General features: G+C 39.9%; 1 protein-coding gene across 1 annotated transcript in view; it reads left to right on the forward strand.

Moving 5' to 3' along the window:
* PRDM6 (PR/SET domain 6) overlaps window positions 1-18,225 on the forward strand; it is a 76,066-nt gene that overhangs the window by 43,055 nt on the left and 14,786 nt on the right. The window contains exons 3-5 of the mRNA XM_040580129.1: window positions 8,018-8,145; window positions 11,778-11,902; window positions 15,010-15,352. Coding sequence (XP_040436063.1) covers window positions 8,018-8,145; window positions 11,778-11,902; window positions 15,010-15,352 — 596 coding nt within the window. The remainder of the gene's footprint in view (window positions 1-8,017; window positions 8,146-11,777; window positions 11,903-15,009; window positions 15,353-18,225) is intronic.

Here is an 18,225-nt window from a genome sequence, read left to right on the forward strand (position 1 = left end):
ATTCCAGGGGGTGAATACAACGCTGCAAAGCAAATAAATAAATAAATAAACACTTAAAGAAATGGCAGTTTCCTTCAAAGGAAATAATCAAATACTCAAACCAGCCCGAAAAGGACTGTAGGAGACACAGAAATCCTGGGCCTTTTTGCCTGTAGTTTTCTTCTCCAAACATCCCAAGTGAACAAATGGACAGAGAAACACAGCCTGAGTGGCTGAAGAGTTATGGGCCTGAGGGAGGAAACAGGAGTCCAAGGTTTTGGATGCATCAGAAAGGTTATGTGTTAGGCTGTGGGTCTCACTGGCTCTGACAAAGGGAGACAAGCAGGGATGCTTTCTCTGTTGTAAAGAATAGGCTTTATAGGTCCAGTCTCCGAATGTAATCTTCCATAGTTGGCAGCATGGGCAACAGACAGGAGGAGCTGGAAGCCACTATGCATCTGGAAAACTATGACATGGTTGATATCATGAAAATCTTGGTGGCATGACTCACAAAACTGGAACGTTGCAATGCATGGCTATAAAGTGTTCAGAAGGGACAGGCAAGGAAGAAGAGGCAGTGGGTTAGCCCTGTAAGGGAGTGTTTTGATTGTCTAAGGCTTAATGATGATGATGACAGGGTTGAGTGTTATGGGTAAGAATCAGGGGGAAGGCAGATATCATGGTAGGAGTCTGTTATAGACCACCCAGCCAGGATGGAGAGGCAGGCTGAATATTCTATAAGTAGTTGGAAAAAGTCTCACAAGCTCTAGCCCTTTTTATTGTGGGGTACTTGAGCTTACCAGATGTCTGCTGGGAATACAATACAGCAGAGAGGAAATAGTCTAGGAGGTTCCTGGAGTACATGGAAGATAACTACCTGACACAGCTGGTGAGTGAGCCAGCCAGGGAAGGCACACCACTGGACCTGCTGTTTGCAGAGAAGGATTTGTGGGGACATGATGGCTGTAGGCCGTCCTGGGCATAATGATCACAAAATGATAAGAGTTTTCAATTCTGGAAGTAAGGAGTGGGGTCAGCAGAACCACTACCTTGGACTTCCAGAGGGCTGACTTTGGCCTGTTGAGGAGCCTGGTTGACAGAGTCCCTTGGGAGGCAGTCCTGAAGGGCAAAGGGGACCAGAAAGGCTGGACATTCCTCAAGAAGGAAATCGTAAAGGTGCAGGAGCAGGCTATCCCCACATGCTGAAAGACGAGCTGTCAGGGAAGAACAGCAGCCTGGCTGAACAGAGAGCTTTGGCTGGAAGTGAAGAAAAAAAAAGAGAGTTTATGACCTTGGGAAGAAGGGGCAGGCAGCTCAGGAGGACTACAAGGATGTCATGAGTTTTTTCAGGGAGAAAATTAGAAGGGCCAAAGCCCAACTAAAACTTAATCTGGCTACTGCCATAGAAAGACAATAAAAAATGTTTCTATGAATATGTTAACAACAAATGGAGAGCAACAGAGACTCTCCATACCTGGTTGGATGTTGGGGGAAGCATAGTGACAAAGGCTGAGGAAAAGAGTGAGGTACTTAATGCCACCTTTGCCTCAGTCTTTAATAGTAAGGACCAGCTGTTCTTGGGGTACCTGTCCCCCTGAGCTGGAAAGACAGGGACAGGGAACAGAATGAAGCCCCCACAATCCAAGGGGCAATGGATAGCGACCTACTACAGCACTTAGACATACAGAAGTCTATGGGGCAGGATGGGATCCACCCAAGGGTACTGAGGCAGCTGGCTGAAGTGCTCACTGAGCCACTTTCAGTCATTTATCTGCAGCCCTGGTTATATCGGGGAGGTCCCAGTTGGCTGGGCAAACATGATGCCCATCTACAAGACGTCCCACAAGGAAGATCCAGGGACCTACAGCCCTGTTGGTCTGACCCTGGTGCCAGGGAAGGTGGAGCACATAGATCATTCTGGGTGCCATCACACAGCACGTACAGGACAACCAGTGCATCAGGCCCAGCCAGCAGGGGTTTCTGAAAGGCAGGTCCTGCTTGACTAACCTGCTGCTGTCCTGCTGTGACAAGATGACTGGCTCAGTGCATGAGGGAAAGGCTGTGGATGTTGTCTGCCTGGACTTTGACACAGTTTCCCACCACATTCTCCTGGAGAAGCTGGCTGCCCATGGATGGGCGCACTCCTCGCTGAGTAAAAAACTGGCTGGATGGCTGGACCCAAAGAGTGGTGGGGAATGGGGTTACATCCAGTTGGCAGCTGGTCACAGGTGGTGTTCCCCAGGGCTCAGTGTTGGGGCCTTTTCTGTTTAATGTCTTTATCAATGATCTGGATGAGGGGGTTGAGTGCATCCTCAGTCAGTTTGCTGGTGACACCAGGTTGGGGGCAAGTGCTGACCTGCCTGAGGGCAGGAGGCTCTGCAGAGGGACCTGGGCAGGCTGGAGCGATGGGCCCAGGCCAGTGGTGTGAGGTTCAGCAGGGCTCAGTGCCGGGTCCTGCCCTTGGGTCACACCAGCCCCACGCAGCGCTACAGGCTGGGGCAGAGCGGCTGGAAAGGAAGGGCCTGGTGGGAAAGGGCCTGGGGGTGCTGGGTGACGGCCGGCTGGGCAGGAGCCAGCAGTGTGCCCAGGGGGCCCAGGCGGCCAGCAGCACCCTGGCCGGTGTCCCCAGCAGTGTGGCCAGCAGGACCAGGGCAGTGACCGTCCCCCTGCACTGGGCACTGCTGAGGCCGCCCCTCGAACCCTGTGTTCAGGTCTGGGCCCCTCTCTGCAAGAGGGACATTGAGGGGCTGGAGCGTGTCCAGAGACGGGCAGCGGGGCTGGGGAAGGGGCTGGGGCACAGGTCTGATGAGGAGCGGCTGAGGGGACTGGGGTCCTTTAGCCTGGAGAGAAGGAGGCCGAGGGGAGATCTAATTGCCCTCTGCAATTCCCTGTCAGGGGGCTGTAGTGATGTGGCTGTCGGTCTCTTTTCCCAATTAATAAGCAACAGTACAAGAGGAAACAGCCTGAAGTTGTGCCAGGGAAGGTTTAGACTGGATATTAGGAAAAAAAATCTTAATTGAGATGGTTGTCAAGCATTGGAACAGGCTTCCCAGGGAAGTGGTTGAGTCACTGTCCCTGGAGGTATTTGAAAGACATGTAAATGTGGTGCTTAGGGACATGGTTTAGTGGTGAACTTGGCAATGTTAGGTTTGCTGGTTGGACTTGATGATCTTAAAGGTCTTTTCCAACCTAAATAATTCCATGATTCTATGGTTCTATAATTGCACATTTTTCACAGGCTGTCATCTAAGTACACAGGCTTATAAACATTGCTCCTTTTGGCATTGTTATCAACTTCTCTTTATGATACAGTCACCTGTAGAGGATGTTGTAGTGTTGTTATGTTAAAAACAATGTCTCGCTGTAGTGAGATTTGCCTACTGCAGAGATTATTCAGTTCTGATATCCAAGCCAGTGAAGAAAGAAGCTTTCTGTGTTGCTGTAGCTTGTAGGTTCATACATTGTTATGAAAGAATATAACTTGTAAGGAATGCTACCATATCTGACGTGTCAGGTTGTTTCATTAGATTGTTACAACCTTTTTCTCCATATTTCCAGTAGTTTACGGTATTTCTGTGGTTTTAAATTGCATAGCTGATGATTTATGAAATGTATGCACTCATCAAAAGTACTTGCTATCTTGAGTCTTGAGTTCTATCACTGAAGTCAAGGGTAGGACTTCTTGTGGGAGAAGGCTAATACCAAGTGATTTGAAAAGCCTATGACCCTTATGCATATGCTGTCAATGAGAATAGTAGTGAAACAGCAAAAAGCAAGATTCTCTACTAATGGTAAGAATTAATTCTTACATGTTTTGTGGTTTTCTTTGCATCTCTTTTGATGTCTTGCAACATAAAAAAATATCTCTAATAGCTACTTTTACCAAAAAAAAAACCATGCAAAGAAAAATTCCACTTTCAGGACCAATCTTTTCTCCCTCTGCCTGCAAGGAAAATGAGATGTTGATTAATTTTTATGCTAATGCCTTTTTTATTTGACTAAATGGGAAAATAAAATGCAGACAGAACTTCCAAAGACACAATCCTTTAGCGGGACATGGAAAGAGAATAAAGGAAAAGAACAGATAGAGAGGAAAGAGCTCCAATGAACTAACTCTCCCTGTCTTTTCTGTGAAATTGTTTTTAATTGCTTCATATCTCGGATTTCTTGGCAGCAGTGCTATTACATTTGGACTCGTTTATTCTAAAATTCTGTGACATCTATATCATAAATCGGAATGACAATCTTTAGCATTGGAATTACATTTGCCCCTATCTATCCAAGTGAGCAATACTGACTGTGTCAGTACTGAAGTAATCGAGAGTTCTCAGCAGACTGTTTAGTGCTGTGCCTCGCCTGTTAATACAACTTAAATCTTACATGGTCCTACCTAGGCTTGGTACGTTGCCAGAGTGACAGATGTTCCAGCAACTGCTGTTTATTTTACTTAGTAATGGTCATTCACAGCTTTTAGAGCATCACTTATATGAGGTGCAGTATGCTTTATAAATGATATTATCATTGCCATTATAAATTGCTATTTTCATTGTCATTGTAAGTTTCAGTATCTACAACTGCCATACAATTGTCAAGAACCAATCCAACAAGTAATAAATCCAATCCTTCATATTTAAGTTATATTTGACACCATTACAAGATGAACCTGACTTGTATTTATGTCTTGGTTACTGAGTAAACTGGTGTTTGTGAGGAAAGACTATACAAAATGGAAAAGAGAAGACTTGAATTGTGCTGGTCACACTTTGGACTTACTTTCTTGGAAATTGAAGCTATTTCTGTTGTATTCTGAAGTCAAAGGATGAAATTCATAGATTTTAATAATATGCTTCACGTTCTGAGTCTCTTGATATTTAACATACCAGTAAACTTCCTGTAAATAGTAAAGAACCTATTAAGAAGTTAATTAATTGTATGGGAACTGCTAAGGAGGAACACAAGAATTGTCAAATCAGAAAGTGAGTGCAGTCCTCTTTTATCAGACACTGGTCTCTGCCAGTAGTCTGGTGCATTCCTCAAAACTGGAACAGATTATAAGAAAGAAATCTTAAAGCTCTGACACTTTTAAAGCAAAAGCAAAAAAACCCCCACCCACTTAAAAGTCAGCAAAACCAACAATTAACAATTACTTTAGGTCAGAAGAGGGAAAAGATACAGTTTGCAGTTTAGATAACATTTCCAAGTGTAATCAAAGTAGAAAAATGAAATAACTGATTTGGTTTCCACCACTTAGATCAATGAGATACAGAAAAAAATACATGCATTCTCTGTAGGGAGTTGGAGAAACGGTATTTTGCTTTGCCATGAGGCTCTCGCAATGTGTTAAAAGTTATGCCAGTGTAGATTGGTGTAGTGATCTAGTGAGGTAGTCAAAGATTTTCAGTAACATCAGTTTATAATAAGATTCTGCAGTAGTTTTTGTAATAGATGCTAAGAGTATTTAAGTATGCATGTGCCATACAGATGCAGGCGAATATGTATATTCATATAGTTTGCTATATTGTCTGGGTTCACAGCTTGCATTCCAGGTTTGCTTTTCCTCTGTAATGGCAGGTCATGATTTGCTCCCTGATGATGGTTTCTTCAGGCAATTATATAGTGGTTGCCAGATTTAGGCAATTGTAAAATGAACAATAACTGGTGCACGCTGGTAATATGAATAACAACACCCATATCAGTTATTTTTTTTCCAGATTTTAACCTGCATTATGCAGTTTGACAAATAAACAGATACAATACAGTGTTGCTGTTTCCCTTCTAAGCTTAGAATTTCTGCTTCCTTACAGGTAGGTTTTCATTCCCTTAAGAACAGGGCTAAGAATGCAGTGAGATGGATTCTGACTATGCAGGTTTATTTGCAATGTCAGTAAATATTCCCCTAGGAAAGAAGAACATAATTTCAGTGATGCGTCAGTACTTGCAAGAATAAAGCATTTGAAAATATTTAGTCTCGCTTGTAGAGCAGTCCTTCCTACTTCAGGCCAAGGCCTGAGAAAGGTCCAGTTCTGCATTTTCATTTCATTTCTCATGTAAGCTCTTGACTGTCCATATACACAAAATCATGAGAGAGTCCCTGTGTATCCAGATATGACTGTCAGTACTGATTATAGCAGTCATCTTTGTCTTTCCTTTTTCATATCACCTGGGGATTAGGAAGCTATCAGCTCTTTCTTGAAGGGAATCATTTTTGCCTCATGTTAAGTCACATATTATTATGCTAGTAAGCACGATGTAAATGAATGGATAATAAACACTGTGCTGAGACTGTTTGGATAGATATTGCCAAAATGGTCCCAGCCAAGCACAGTTACTCATTTATCCTTCTCTTCCTTTTTGTAGGCTGATTTCCTGTAAAACGTTCCCATTTCCATTACAAATTTTTACTGTTTAGCATATTATGGTCTTACATTCAACACACATTAACATGTTTACATAAGAATAGGTCCTTGCTAATAATCAAAAGCTACCATATATAAAAAGTAAAATAAATCCTTGGTATTGGAGCATTTGTTTGCCTCTGAGTACTCCTGATTTCTCTGACCTTATTCCACCGCTCAGTGCATGCTGGGGTAGCATCTTGCTTCATCAACCCAGGAATGACTGGCCAGGTTCCACCTGGTCCTTGTCACAGGCACTCAGGAACAAGTGATAAGGATCTCTGTAGGCACTTGATTTCCCTGTCTCTCATGCTCTAGCAATGGATACATTGCTCCTGATTACTCCCAGTCCCTCTTGGTCAAAAGCAAAAGGAAAGCTGGCTCCTGAATTTGAGACTCTCATGTGGTAAAGAATGAGATTCTGATTCCTGTGTATGTTTTTGTATGCATCATAGGAAACACTCTTTTAATAAATCAGAAATATTGAAAATAGTCACATAATTTCTGAGATTATTCTCTTGATATTGAAGTAGGAATACAAGATCATTAATTTGCTTGCTCTAGAAATGTTCAGTGAATGTAATAATTGTGCTTCCTCTTTAATCAGTGGAATTAGTACTTTCAAGAATACATTGATTTACGCTCATAGAATTTCAAAAGCAATAACGTTTTTGGCATAGGATTATTAAAGCAGATGGTGTCTGTGGAGTGCAAAAGATCTTAATATCAGGTTTGCTTCAGATAAGCACCTAATTGTTCAGATGCATTTCTGAAGTTTAGCGAAGTAATGGTGTAACAGGTAAGAATACTGCAAGATTGTGTGCTTCTACTAGGATTAGCACTTCCTAGATAACACTTTTGTAAGCAGTCAGAAGGACAAGTGTGCATGAAACATGTACCTTTTCATTTCAGAGCCTCCAGAGCAATTTCATTCTTCCACTTCAGAGGGAGCATCCGGTGCTGAATAGATACATAATACTGTCTTTCTAAAAAATTACTGTAACTGGCTCTCATGTCCTTAGCAGGAATGTCATGTTTAGGAAAACCATGATTCCCTCAGGATGAGTTTCTCATTTACTACTTCAAAAAATTATATGTCCCAAGGGAGCTTCTAAAGGCGTCTTCAACTCTCTTTTTCCTTCTATTCTCATTTGTTTTGGTATTATGAATCCTACAACTCCCTAATGTATCATGTGAGGTTGCTGAAGTACATGCTTTTGCTGCAACTGAGATGTGAAGGGAGGGATACTTGTTTAGGGATTACTACTGCCTCTTGCTCAGATGTTCCAGCTATTTCAATGCAGACTTTACATCCAGATTTTCTTGTTTATTTGGCAGTTCATTATTTAAGACCAGCCTGTCAAAGTAGGTTAAATATTCTTTGGGAAACATGGTCACATCTTTGAGACACCACAAATATGTTTAATACAAAAAGATTGGCTTGATAAAAAGAAACATGATAAACTTGCATCCCCCAAAATACTTTTCTGCTGTTGCCTGTAGATTTCCAAGAGCATCAGTACGCAATGACAAATCTCATGGCAATAAATTCCTAGAAAAGGCACAGAGAGACACCAGCAAAGTAGTGAAAATGATTGCTGATGATTTGTTCTAACTACTTGACCTTGTGACATCTCCCCCAGATATATGACCAAGATGGGACACTGCAGCACTTTATTGACGGTGGAGAACCCAGCAAGTCAAGCTGGATGAGGTATATCCGATGTGCAAGGCACTGTGGGGAACAGAATTTAACAGTGGTTCAGTACAGGTAAAGTATTTTTTCATTAATGCAACAAAATGAAAATGTTTTTAGTGAAAAGTCAGATTGTAACTGTGACCAGTGCTATTGCCTTTGATGGCAAAGACAGCAGCAGAGCTTTTGTGAGTGTGCTCATTTCGGGCAAGACAACAGCTGCAGAGCGGAGCTCCTGGGACCAAATACAGCGCTGTGTCACCAGTGTGACCACCACACTGCACAGAGCCCTCTGCACCTTTTCAAACAGTCTGATCAGAAGCAAGCTAGCATGAGCAATCTTCTGCCCTTGATAAAGACGCATGGGCTAGAGGAAGGGGGAAAATGGCAAGAGAGAGGTTTTGAACACAGAGCCTTTCTGAGAGTTGGTCATGAGGTACGTATAGACCTAAAGCTTATTATATGTTGAGTGCACCTGCTAGCCAAGATTGCTAGTGCTTGTGCCTCTTATGTCGCTGGCTAGAGAAGGTCAAAATGTGAAGAGAAATGTAAAGAAATTACGGTGCATTTTACTCTGTACTTGCAAACAGATTCAGAAAACCCAGACGATGCATTACATAAATACATGATCTCAGCTATAAACAAATCTTTTGCCTCAGAATCAGAAGCAACTGCTTGGCCTTATTAAATGTGGTAGGAAGCACATCAAAGAATGCCCTGGGCTTGCCACTCACAGTGAGCAATCCTGATTTTTGCTAGTTCCTTTAGAGAGTGGAGTTTCTTTTCTTTAGGAAGAATCTTAAACTTATTTAAAGTACCTTTAAAATTAAAAATAAAACATACAAAAGCAAGCTAAATGAAATACATAAAGTTTGATTATCCCATAGGGTTCCAATTTAACAATGGTAAAATTGTTCAATTGCATTTTCAGCTTTTTTATTCTCTGGCCAGTTGACTAAAGAATGCTGCAGTTAAAAAAGTAACAATCCTATTTATACATTACAAATCTTTTATTATACCCTTAAATATCTGATATCTATAGCTAAGATCCCATCGGATTTTAAATAAACACACTGGATAATGAATAAAGATTGCTGTGATGAAAAAGTGTTTTTGTAGGTATCTTGTGAACTATTTCTCAGTGTGGTGGTGTGTGCACGCATATGTATATATATAAATAAGGAAAAAAAATGCATACATATATATAGATGACAAACCTAAATGAAAAGTGAGCATGAGAAAGTCATTACACATCTGTCAATATTAAGTGGATTTTACAACTCTCCTTTCATGATGGAGTTTTTACTTAGAGTTCCCTCTGTTGATCTGTTTTCGATTACTTCAGATCTTTATAAAATGAACTACAAAAACACAATTTAAAAAACTGGCATCCATCACCAGTGACTACATCCAAGTGTAAGAAAATAGAAAAGTTGGACACTGAAAAACCAGCCTAATTTTTATTGTACATGGACGTCCTCCTCACAGAAAGTCAGCTGGTTTAAATTCATTCTGTTATGATTTGTAATATCTAAATGGAATTTTCTTCAAAGTGCTCTTGATTGATTGACCCTTAGCTGAACGTTTTGTTTTTATTTTGAGGCTGACAATAATGTTTGTTGGCATGTGTTCTGCTTCAACTGAGTTGGGACGCCATGAAGCTATCTTTATGAGTCATCCAACCACAATACTAAATACATGTCAGCAAAGGAAATATTATCCGAAAAGGGAAAAATCCCTTTGATGTACTTCAGCATGCAGAGATTTCTGCGAGTTTTGGAAGCTCTGCACGCTTGTAAGGGACGGTGTACTCTTACACTTTTTTTTCCCTGCCTACTCGAAGCCTCACAGACCACCCATTGCTCAAAAACAGTTCTGCTCTCTCAGCGGCAAAGTGTGTCATTTACTTTTAGCACATTCATTTGCTGGGCTGCTGTGTTTATGTTAAGGGAAGCCAAACTGAGAGATGAAATGTTACAAGGGTGAAGTACAAAGTAGACTCAATTTTTCTCAAGTTAGGAGATGCAGGTAATTTATAGTGTGGCTCCAGTTTTCATTTTTATGTAACAGTGGAAAGAATTAACAAAATGCACAGCTCTGGGAAGAAAGAGAGGGAGAAGAGGAGAAGGAGGAGGAAAGGACAGGGGGAAACACAGAGGGGAGAGTTTTTGTCAGATATTCATAGAAGGGTAAGAAAACCGTTCTGCTTAGCTAGCAGTGCCCTCCTGAGACAGGGTGGCAGTAAGCGAGGAAAATAACAAGATAAATGAAATTTTTGCAGCTGCTAGTAAAATATTGAGAATCTGCACTTTTTTATTGATCTTTATGATCCTGTTGCCAAGAGCCACTTTGCGGTGACAAAATATGTTGACAAGTGCATATCTCACTGCCATGAAAAATGTGGTAAAAGATTCTCCTTATGTCTGCAGTGTTATACAAGGAACAAATTGCATCGCTACAGCCAATTCTTTATAGAAAGTCTAAATTTAAGGCCTACCAACCCTAAACACTTTTATCTTGAACTTCAGGCAAACGTTTGTAGCAATTCTTCACTCAGAAAACTGGTTGAGGCCTAACAATTTTTTTTTTTTTTTGTCTATGGATGTTTTCCTGCCTTACATAAGCTGTTATAAAAAATGGCCGTTTCTTGGTGCTTTGACTGTATCATTTTGGTATGTAATCCTTCAGCAAGAGTGTAGTGTTCTTCTTGTATATATTGAATTTCTATCCATCTCACAGCAGTGTGTTTTACTGCTCCATGTGAAGCCTAAGGGAAAAGCCACTATGAACTGATAACATTTTTATTTTATCTTGTGCCTGATTCTAATCTTAGACTGTTTTTGCCCCCATGTAAATCTGTTAACTGTAGAAGTATCACTCTGAAGCTATTTACATCACTGCAAGGTCAGAATAAGGCTCTTGCTTTTATGCTGGAGACTCTAGGATTTTTCCTTACCCCTCCCAACACCCAGTTCAGTGTTCTAGGAATATCCACAGTCTTTTCCCACAGAGCAATGCGATATCACATTTATGGTAACACTAATTTATACTTACTGAAGGATCATCAACATTACCATCATGTTCCATACAGGGGAAGATTCTATGGTTGTATGTTCAGGTTAAACCCATTCTTTTATTTCCCTAAGCCAAAGTCTGTTTTACTCAACAGTCCAAGATCTCTCTTTCAGTGGTGTATTGCTGTAATGAAAGGGCGTGTCATGCTGCTTGAAACCTCTTGCTAAAAGAATTTATTTACGTGAAAGAACTGTTGTCTATTTACCCCTAAAATACGTTAACTTTAACTTAGATGACAAATGCAAAGCTGTTTAAATGGCTGAATTTACTGAAATGTGTGCACCACTGATGCGATGCTTGTGTTGTGTGGGCAAAATGTAGCATTTCTGAAATCATTTTAAAAGGGGCATTGCAAGAAAATATCTGTCTTTTCATAAAATTCTGGTGCTTGTAAAAATCTTGTTATTTAAAATATGCTAGGTACAGAGTGCCTGTAAGTTGTTACCCTATGCTACAGGAACAAAGTCCTTCCCTAATGATAGATATGGTTTTAAAATAATCAGTAAGTTATTCATTTAGTTATCTGCAGAAATGCTTCCAAAACAATGGATTTCTACTGTAATACTGTATATGATAAGAGGAGAATGCTCTATTCCTAAATTAGGCATTTTTTTTCTTTTCCTCTTGATTAGGTCAAATATATTCTACCGGGCTTGTATAGATATCCCCAGGGGCACCGAGCTGTTGGTGTGGTACAATGACAGCTACACATCTTTCTTTGGAATCCCCCTCCAGTGCATTGCACAAGATGAAAATTGTAAGTTCTCCCTTTCATCTCTACTTGTGTAAGCCAGAATTCCTGTTTTATACCGAATCAGCTATACTTCTAGAGTATTTTAAGACATATTAAATGGAAGTGGTTGTATATTTAAGGTAAGCTCAATGTGTACTAAATAAACCCCAGAAGGTGATATAATTAAGCTGCGCAAAATCATGATAAGATTACCTAAATAAATGGAGATGTTTGGAAGTGTGCAGGTACGCACAATTAAAAAACAGATTTCCCACCATGGCAACCCCACATAGCCTGGTAGTGTGTAGAATCACTTTTCCTCATAAGTGATTCATTCCTAGTCTATTCTTAACCAATTTGCTTGGCCTCTCCATTGTTATCAGACCTACCACAAGACACTGTCTTGCCAAAACAGTAAGCACTACAGGTCCATGGGGCCTTTGTTAGTGACTCTTCATTCTGTTACCACTGAGTATGTCAAGACAAGCTGTGTCTGACTGATTGTAGAGATGACATCCTTGTGGTTAAAATGTAAAAGCCAGCTTCTCTAAATACAAACTGAGTGGAAGTAGCCTGAAATGCAATGAACCTCCATTTCATCCCGGCCATTCCATTTCCATCCATTCTTCTACCCTTCTCAATATTTTACATTTAGTTTGCCAGGAATAATCACAAAATTAAGCAGGTAACTCGTAACTCAAACCTGGTGCAATCTGGTGCTGGACACCTTTGTCTGTAATGGGAATGGGTGTTCCAAGCACACCTCTCAGTTTCACTCTGTGTGTGGAACTTGATTATAGTTTGCATCAAAGACCTCTCTTCCATTTTGACAGCTATGTGTATCTACATGGTGGACGAAACCAATAATGGATGCCTGACTGATTTTAGTCTAAAGTAACCCTGTGGCTACCCATGCTTAATCAATTACATATAAGATGTATTTTTTTGGTCAAGTACTTGGATACTTAAACAGCAATGCTAGGGTGAACTCATATCTCATAGCAACTTAAATACTGAACCATGCAGCAATAAAACAGCAAGATAGCAGGGATTAAACTGTCAAAAATAACATCCTTTTTCATCTTGAGTTTTCAAATCTGTTGGGCTTGAGAAAAGTTTAAAAGAAATTTAATTGCTGGCAGTAATGTTTGCTGATAAAACTCACACTGCAGTGTACAATACAGAAATATTATTTTTTCTTTCATGAGATGAAGCTTACAAACCTTGATTTGAAAAGCAAAGCATGATTAAAATCTCTAAATATTGTCAGTTGTTATTTTGCTGTGAGAGAAACAAGAGTTTCATCCACAGAGAGACTAATGTGAGTAAATGAAATTAATCTCTGAGCACAGAGCCAGCTGCAGGCTGGTATATGACTTAAGTGCCACTTAAGCCCTCAGAGTAGACATTCTGCTTATCTTCTGCACAGGGGTATTCTCACCCAGTACAAACTCTGCCTATATTCTTAGGTCTTTAATATCATGATCTTATTGCTTCTGTGGACTTTTATGAATACCAAAATTACCAAAAAAACCAAAACCCCAAAGTGATCTGCTTCTTGTGTGAGAATGTTGCGGCAAAATGGAAGTATATAAATTGCCCCTTGAACTGAACAGACATAGAAGATGTATTTTATCTCTGGAAACTTGCAATACACCGCCCCACGGATGTAACTCTACTTAGAAATCAGGGCCTCACATACTCCAGAAAAGAATAGCCTAGGAAGGACCTCAACTTACATAAATCAAATAACATGTACTATTATAATATTGGAGTCATTATGATTGATGGAAGATATTAGAACATAACTCTGTGAAGTAACTGGCATTATTTAAAGTGTTAGCAAAACATTAGTTTGTATTACATTTTTATTGTATACTAAATAATGTTGGATGATTCCAGCTTACAACTGAAATTTAATTCTCTTATTTGCTCTTAGAAATCTATCATCATGACTTACATAAACAGAGTTGCAATTTCTAATCACCTGCTTAGCAGGTGCTATATACCTACATGTGGATATATACATATCAACACTTTGTGACAGTAAATAAATGTGTGAACATAGGTAGACATAGACATATGCATACAACATATTGAATTTAAAAATCTCTGTTAAATATTATCTCATGAGGCTGAGTGTGCTAAAATTAGAAAGCATGAGAGGGTACTGGGCCCAGGCGGCCTAAATTATGCTTCATTTTGCATTGTGGCACAATCTTTCATCGCCTGGCCCATTTTTCCATAGGATCCTTGCCTCATTCAGTGAATGATCTAGATGGTATTCAAGGAGTGAGGCAGCTGTTCAGCTTTCTCCTATACGTTTGGCCTCCTGCTGTCCGTGTCGTGCAACATCCAAATTCAGCATTAAATCACTTCTTTGTGAGAACAGTGTATTGCATTTGTTGCTGAAATATCTGAGTCCCTCATAAGCCATAGTTAATTGATGATCGTAAGACGTTTATGGGTCTGGAAACAACTTTTGTTCCTATTTTTTAGGTGGGAAATTGATGCAAAGGTATCTCTGCCTATACTTTGCATTGTCTTGTGGTGATCTAACTGCTGTTAACCTTAATCGTGCAAGTCATGGTAAAGTCACTGGCTTTGTATTGTATTGGCTGTGACTATTTGTGAGATGTAATAGTATAATATACTTAGTGGCTGCCCTTTAAGAGGATTAGGGAACTATTGCTGCAGCAGATATTTAAGCCTTGTTGTATCTCAAGGAATGTCTGAACAAGAATTTTTTCCCCGTGCTCTCAAAATTCATGCTTGTCTGTGCTGTAGCAATTGGACATGCTGACTGCAACATGCAGAGTCAGGTTATCACAAATGCAGCAGCATTCTCTTTCAGATGACAATCCCATTGTGCAAGAAATGTATATCACAGTCAGGCTTCTCTGAGTCCTTTCACTCTCAGACACCCATTTGCATGAGTTTTCATTTCAGTGTCAGAATCAGCATCATCCATTCAGATCACAAGCCCATTTTTTTGTGCATTGTTAAAATAAAGTTGCTTAATTCTAGTGTCAAGAAAATGGATGTTGGTATTTTTTTCGTGTCTCCCAAAACTGTATTAGTTTTAAAAAGGCATAAAAAGGATCTTATTTACTTTTCTTGTTTTCTCCCAGTGAATGTCCCTTCGACTGTAATGGAGGCCATGTCCAGACAAGACACCCTACAACCATTTAATAAAAGTAGCAAACTATCCCCCGCCACTCCACAGCGATCCATAGTATTTCCACAGACTCCGTGTAGCAGAAATTTTTCTCTCCTGGATAAGTCTGGGTCCATCGAGTCAGGATTTAACCAGATCAGTGTCAAAAACCAACGAGTTCTTGCAAGCCCAACTTCAACAAGCCAACTAAATTCTGAGTTCAGTGACTGGCATCTTTGGAAATGTGGGCAATGCTTTAAGACTTTCACCCAGCGGATCCTCTTACAGATGCATGTGTGTACGCAGAACCCTGACAGGTAAAACCCAGGCTCTCTTTATTTCTGTATCTACTGATAGCCAGATCCACTGCTTCTTTTATCAAGCTGTTATCATTTCCAAAACCAAACCATTATTAGGAGAAGCCTGTACAACATAATTCATCTGCAGCTGTGTGAAGTAAGCTGATAAAAACCATTGCTTGACTTCACTATTTGTAAAAACATTTGGTGCCTAAATGTGCAGATAAAAGGAAATAGCTAAGGATATAATCTTGTTTTTAGAATGGTTTGGTACATCTGATGGAGGCAACAAAATAGAAGGAAAATTTATGAATATCATAGATGGAAAAATGAGGTCAAGATAATTAAAAGTCTCTCTGTCTTCCAAAGATAATCTAACTTGCTGCTCAGTGGCTGTCACAGTCATTTCAGGGTTCACCTATAGTGTGCAATGTGTATAAACTTAATTAAGTACTAAGAGGTAATGAATTGGAATTTTTTGCTTAGTACTATTTTTCTTCAGAGCATGCAAACCCATAAATCGTGCAAAGCTGTCAAAAGGAAATACCTACTCCACTAGTGATGTGGAGGAAAACAGATGCCACTTATTCAATAAACTAATATCCACACAGAAGAAAAATGTTGACTAGATACCTCAGAGTCAAAGTTGGTTTGAAAGTTTGTCAATACAGAATTTTATGGCTGTGAACTGAGGATGAAATTTAGCTGAACAAGTGAATTAAAATTTCAGGTACTCTGACCAGTGGCACAGTAAATATAATGGAACCATTATTTATGAATCAAAGCTGGTTTATTTGACAATTTTGATAGCTGGCAGGACAAAAGACAAAAATCAAATTAATTCAATAAAAAAGGCTGCCCATGTTTTGTCTCTTCTTCAGCTGTGAAGAAGGTTTGAGCAGAATAGCTGAATCCCTGGAAGGTTGTTCTAAAAGCAGCATTTAATTGTGAATTACATTTAACCAAAACACTACCAAAAAACCAGTCAACAATGAGTCTGTGTATGTGTTTGTATGCATGTCTGTGTCTCTGTGTATGTGGTTATCTACTTGTACACATATGCTGGTGTGATTCTGTGGGTATGAACATACTGGAGCATAAATCCAGTTTTCCTGTCAAGCATGCTAGGGGAAAACTAGATTCCATGCAAATCTTCATAGAATTTAGGGAGGTGATAATATTGCAAATGCTAACAAGTCTTTTCAACATTTTCTGAATTATATGCTGGCCTTAGCAGAAACAAAACACTGTGCTAAGGAGGCTGTAGGACACAAGTGTCAATTTGTGTGCCACAGTGTAGAATTTAGGTCCCCAAAGGTTAACTCTCCCAAGTTTCATGCACTTATGTTTCTAGCATTGAAGCATCCTAAGCATACCGTAAAGCATGAAACGTTGCATCAGGGGCTCTAGAAGAGTATGCTGTGAGGATCCCCCACATATTTTTTCAGTGATTCATCCAACCAGGTGTGATGCCTAGATTTCATCCTTTCCTTTGCTTGAACCTTTGTCTTCCGTTACGAAGAACCAAGGTGCAGATAATAGTTAATGCAGGAAGAGTCTCCCCTAATGGAGCAGTTCTGCACTCTAACGGATAGTTAAATATTAATTTTGCCAGAGAGAGAAAATGAGAATAAGTCTGTTCTACAATTAGGTCTGTCATCCTGGAAGTGAGAGATTTGATTTATTAATTTTTATTTATTTTTATTTGTTTTCTTTTAAGTGTCTTGTGTCAAATATTGCCTGATTTTAAGTCTTTGCCCTTAGAAGTGAGCACCCTCATTATTAGTAGGTTACTGATTCATGACATCTTACTGTTTTGCCTCTCCTGTGCTTACCTAATTTGTCCACGCAGAACAGCTTCAACAAGGAAGTGTAGAGCATTTTTAGCTTCAAATGACCTACAGTACAGCAGGAAAATTATCAAGATCAGAATACAAGTTGGCTCCCCCAGGAGCAAAGAGAGCAAAGGGTGATTACAGCAAGGACTCAGCAGATTTGGGGAGGATTGGGGTGGAGAGGACAGAAGTAAAGACTCTGAGTTTTAAGTGGCGAGTCCCAGAAGCTTTCAGAAATACTCAAACCATAATAGCTAATACCTTTTTCTCAATATTGATACTGGCTAATTTAGATGATTTCCTCTTTGGCTTGTTTGGTTCTGTGAAACCCGTTCTTAAGAAACTTTTCCTCTTGTGTTATACAGAGAGCATAGAACTTAAATGATCTTGCAGTATACAGTTAGGATCAATTTGTTGCATAAATACGAGATACTGCACTGTTCTGTTCTGTGACACCTGTGTTCCCTCTGTATGGAAAAATGGCTTACATCTCTATGTTTTCATTAAATAAATAGTGCAGACTCCTTGTGGAGGGAGGCCAGTCTCGTAATGTCTTCTTTGTTTCCATGAGGTGTGCCATCAACATAACTGCTGTAAAAAATAGGTTGTCTTTAGAGCATCATGTGTCACGTCAGTCACATGAATATGCTTAAGATCACTGCAATTGATTCAGTGTTTGAAATTATCAGCATAGCAGTTATGGCAGATCGTAAGTGCCCTAGGATCTGGGTTCTCATATCCCTGCTTAAAAAGCATTGCAGATTGAGTTTACATCACAGGCAGCTTTTTGTCTTTTAGCAGGTACTGGTAGATCAGCTACTTAGCCCTACAGTGGCTGGAAGAGTTGTCTGGTTTCTTAAACATATTGCATTTCTCCAGATGAAAAATTCCTAGTGTTGTACAAAATTTCCAGAAGACAAGAGAACAGGGTATGATCTGTGAAAGAGTCCCTGTTTGCCAGCCTGAAGTACTGGGTGCAGCTCTCTGGTTTGTATTTTCTCAACCATATCTACAGCACTGCTCCAGCTGATAAACAGCTCCCCATTTATTGTCAGC

Source organism: Falco naumanni, chromosome Z (assembly GCF_017639655.2).
Source record: "Falco naumanni isolate bFalNau1 chromosome Z, bFalNau1.pat, whole genome shotgun sequence".
Lineage (NCBI taxonomy): Eukaryota > Metazoa > Chordata > Aves > Falconiformes > Falconidae > Falco > Falco naumanni.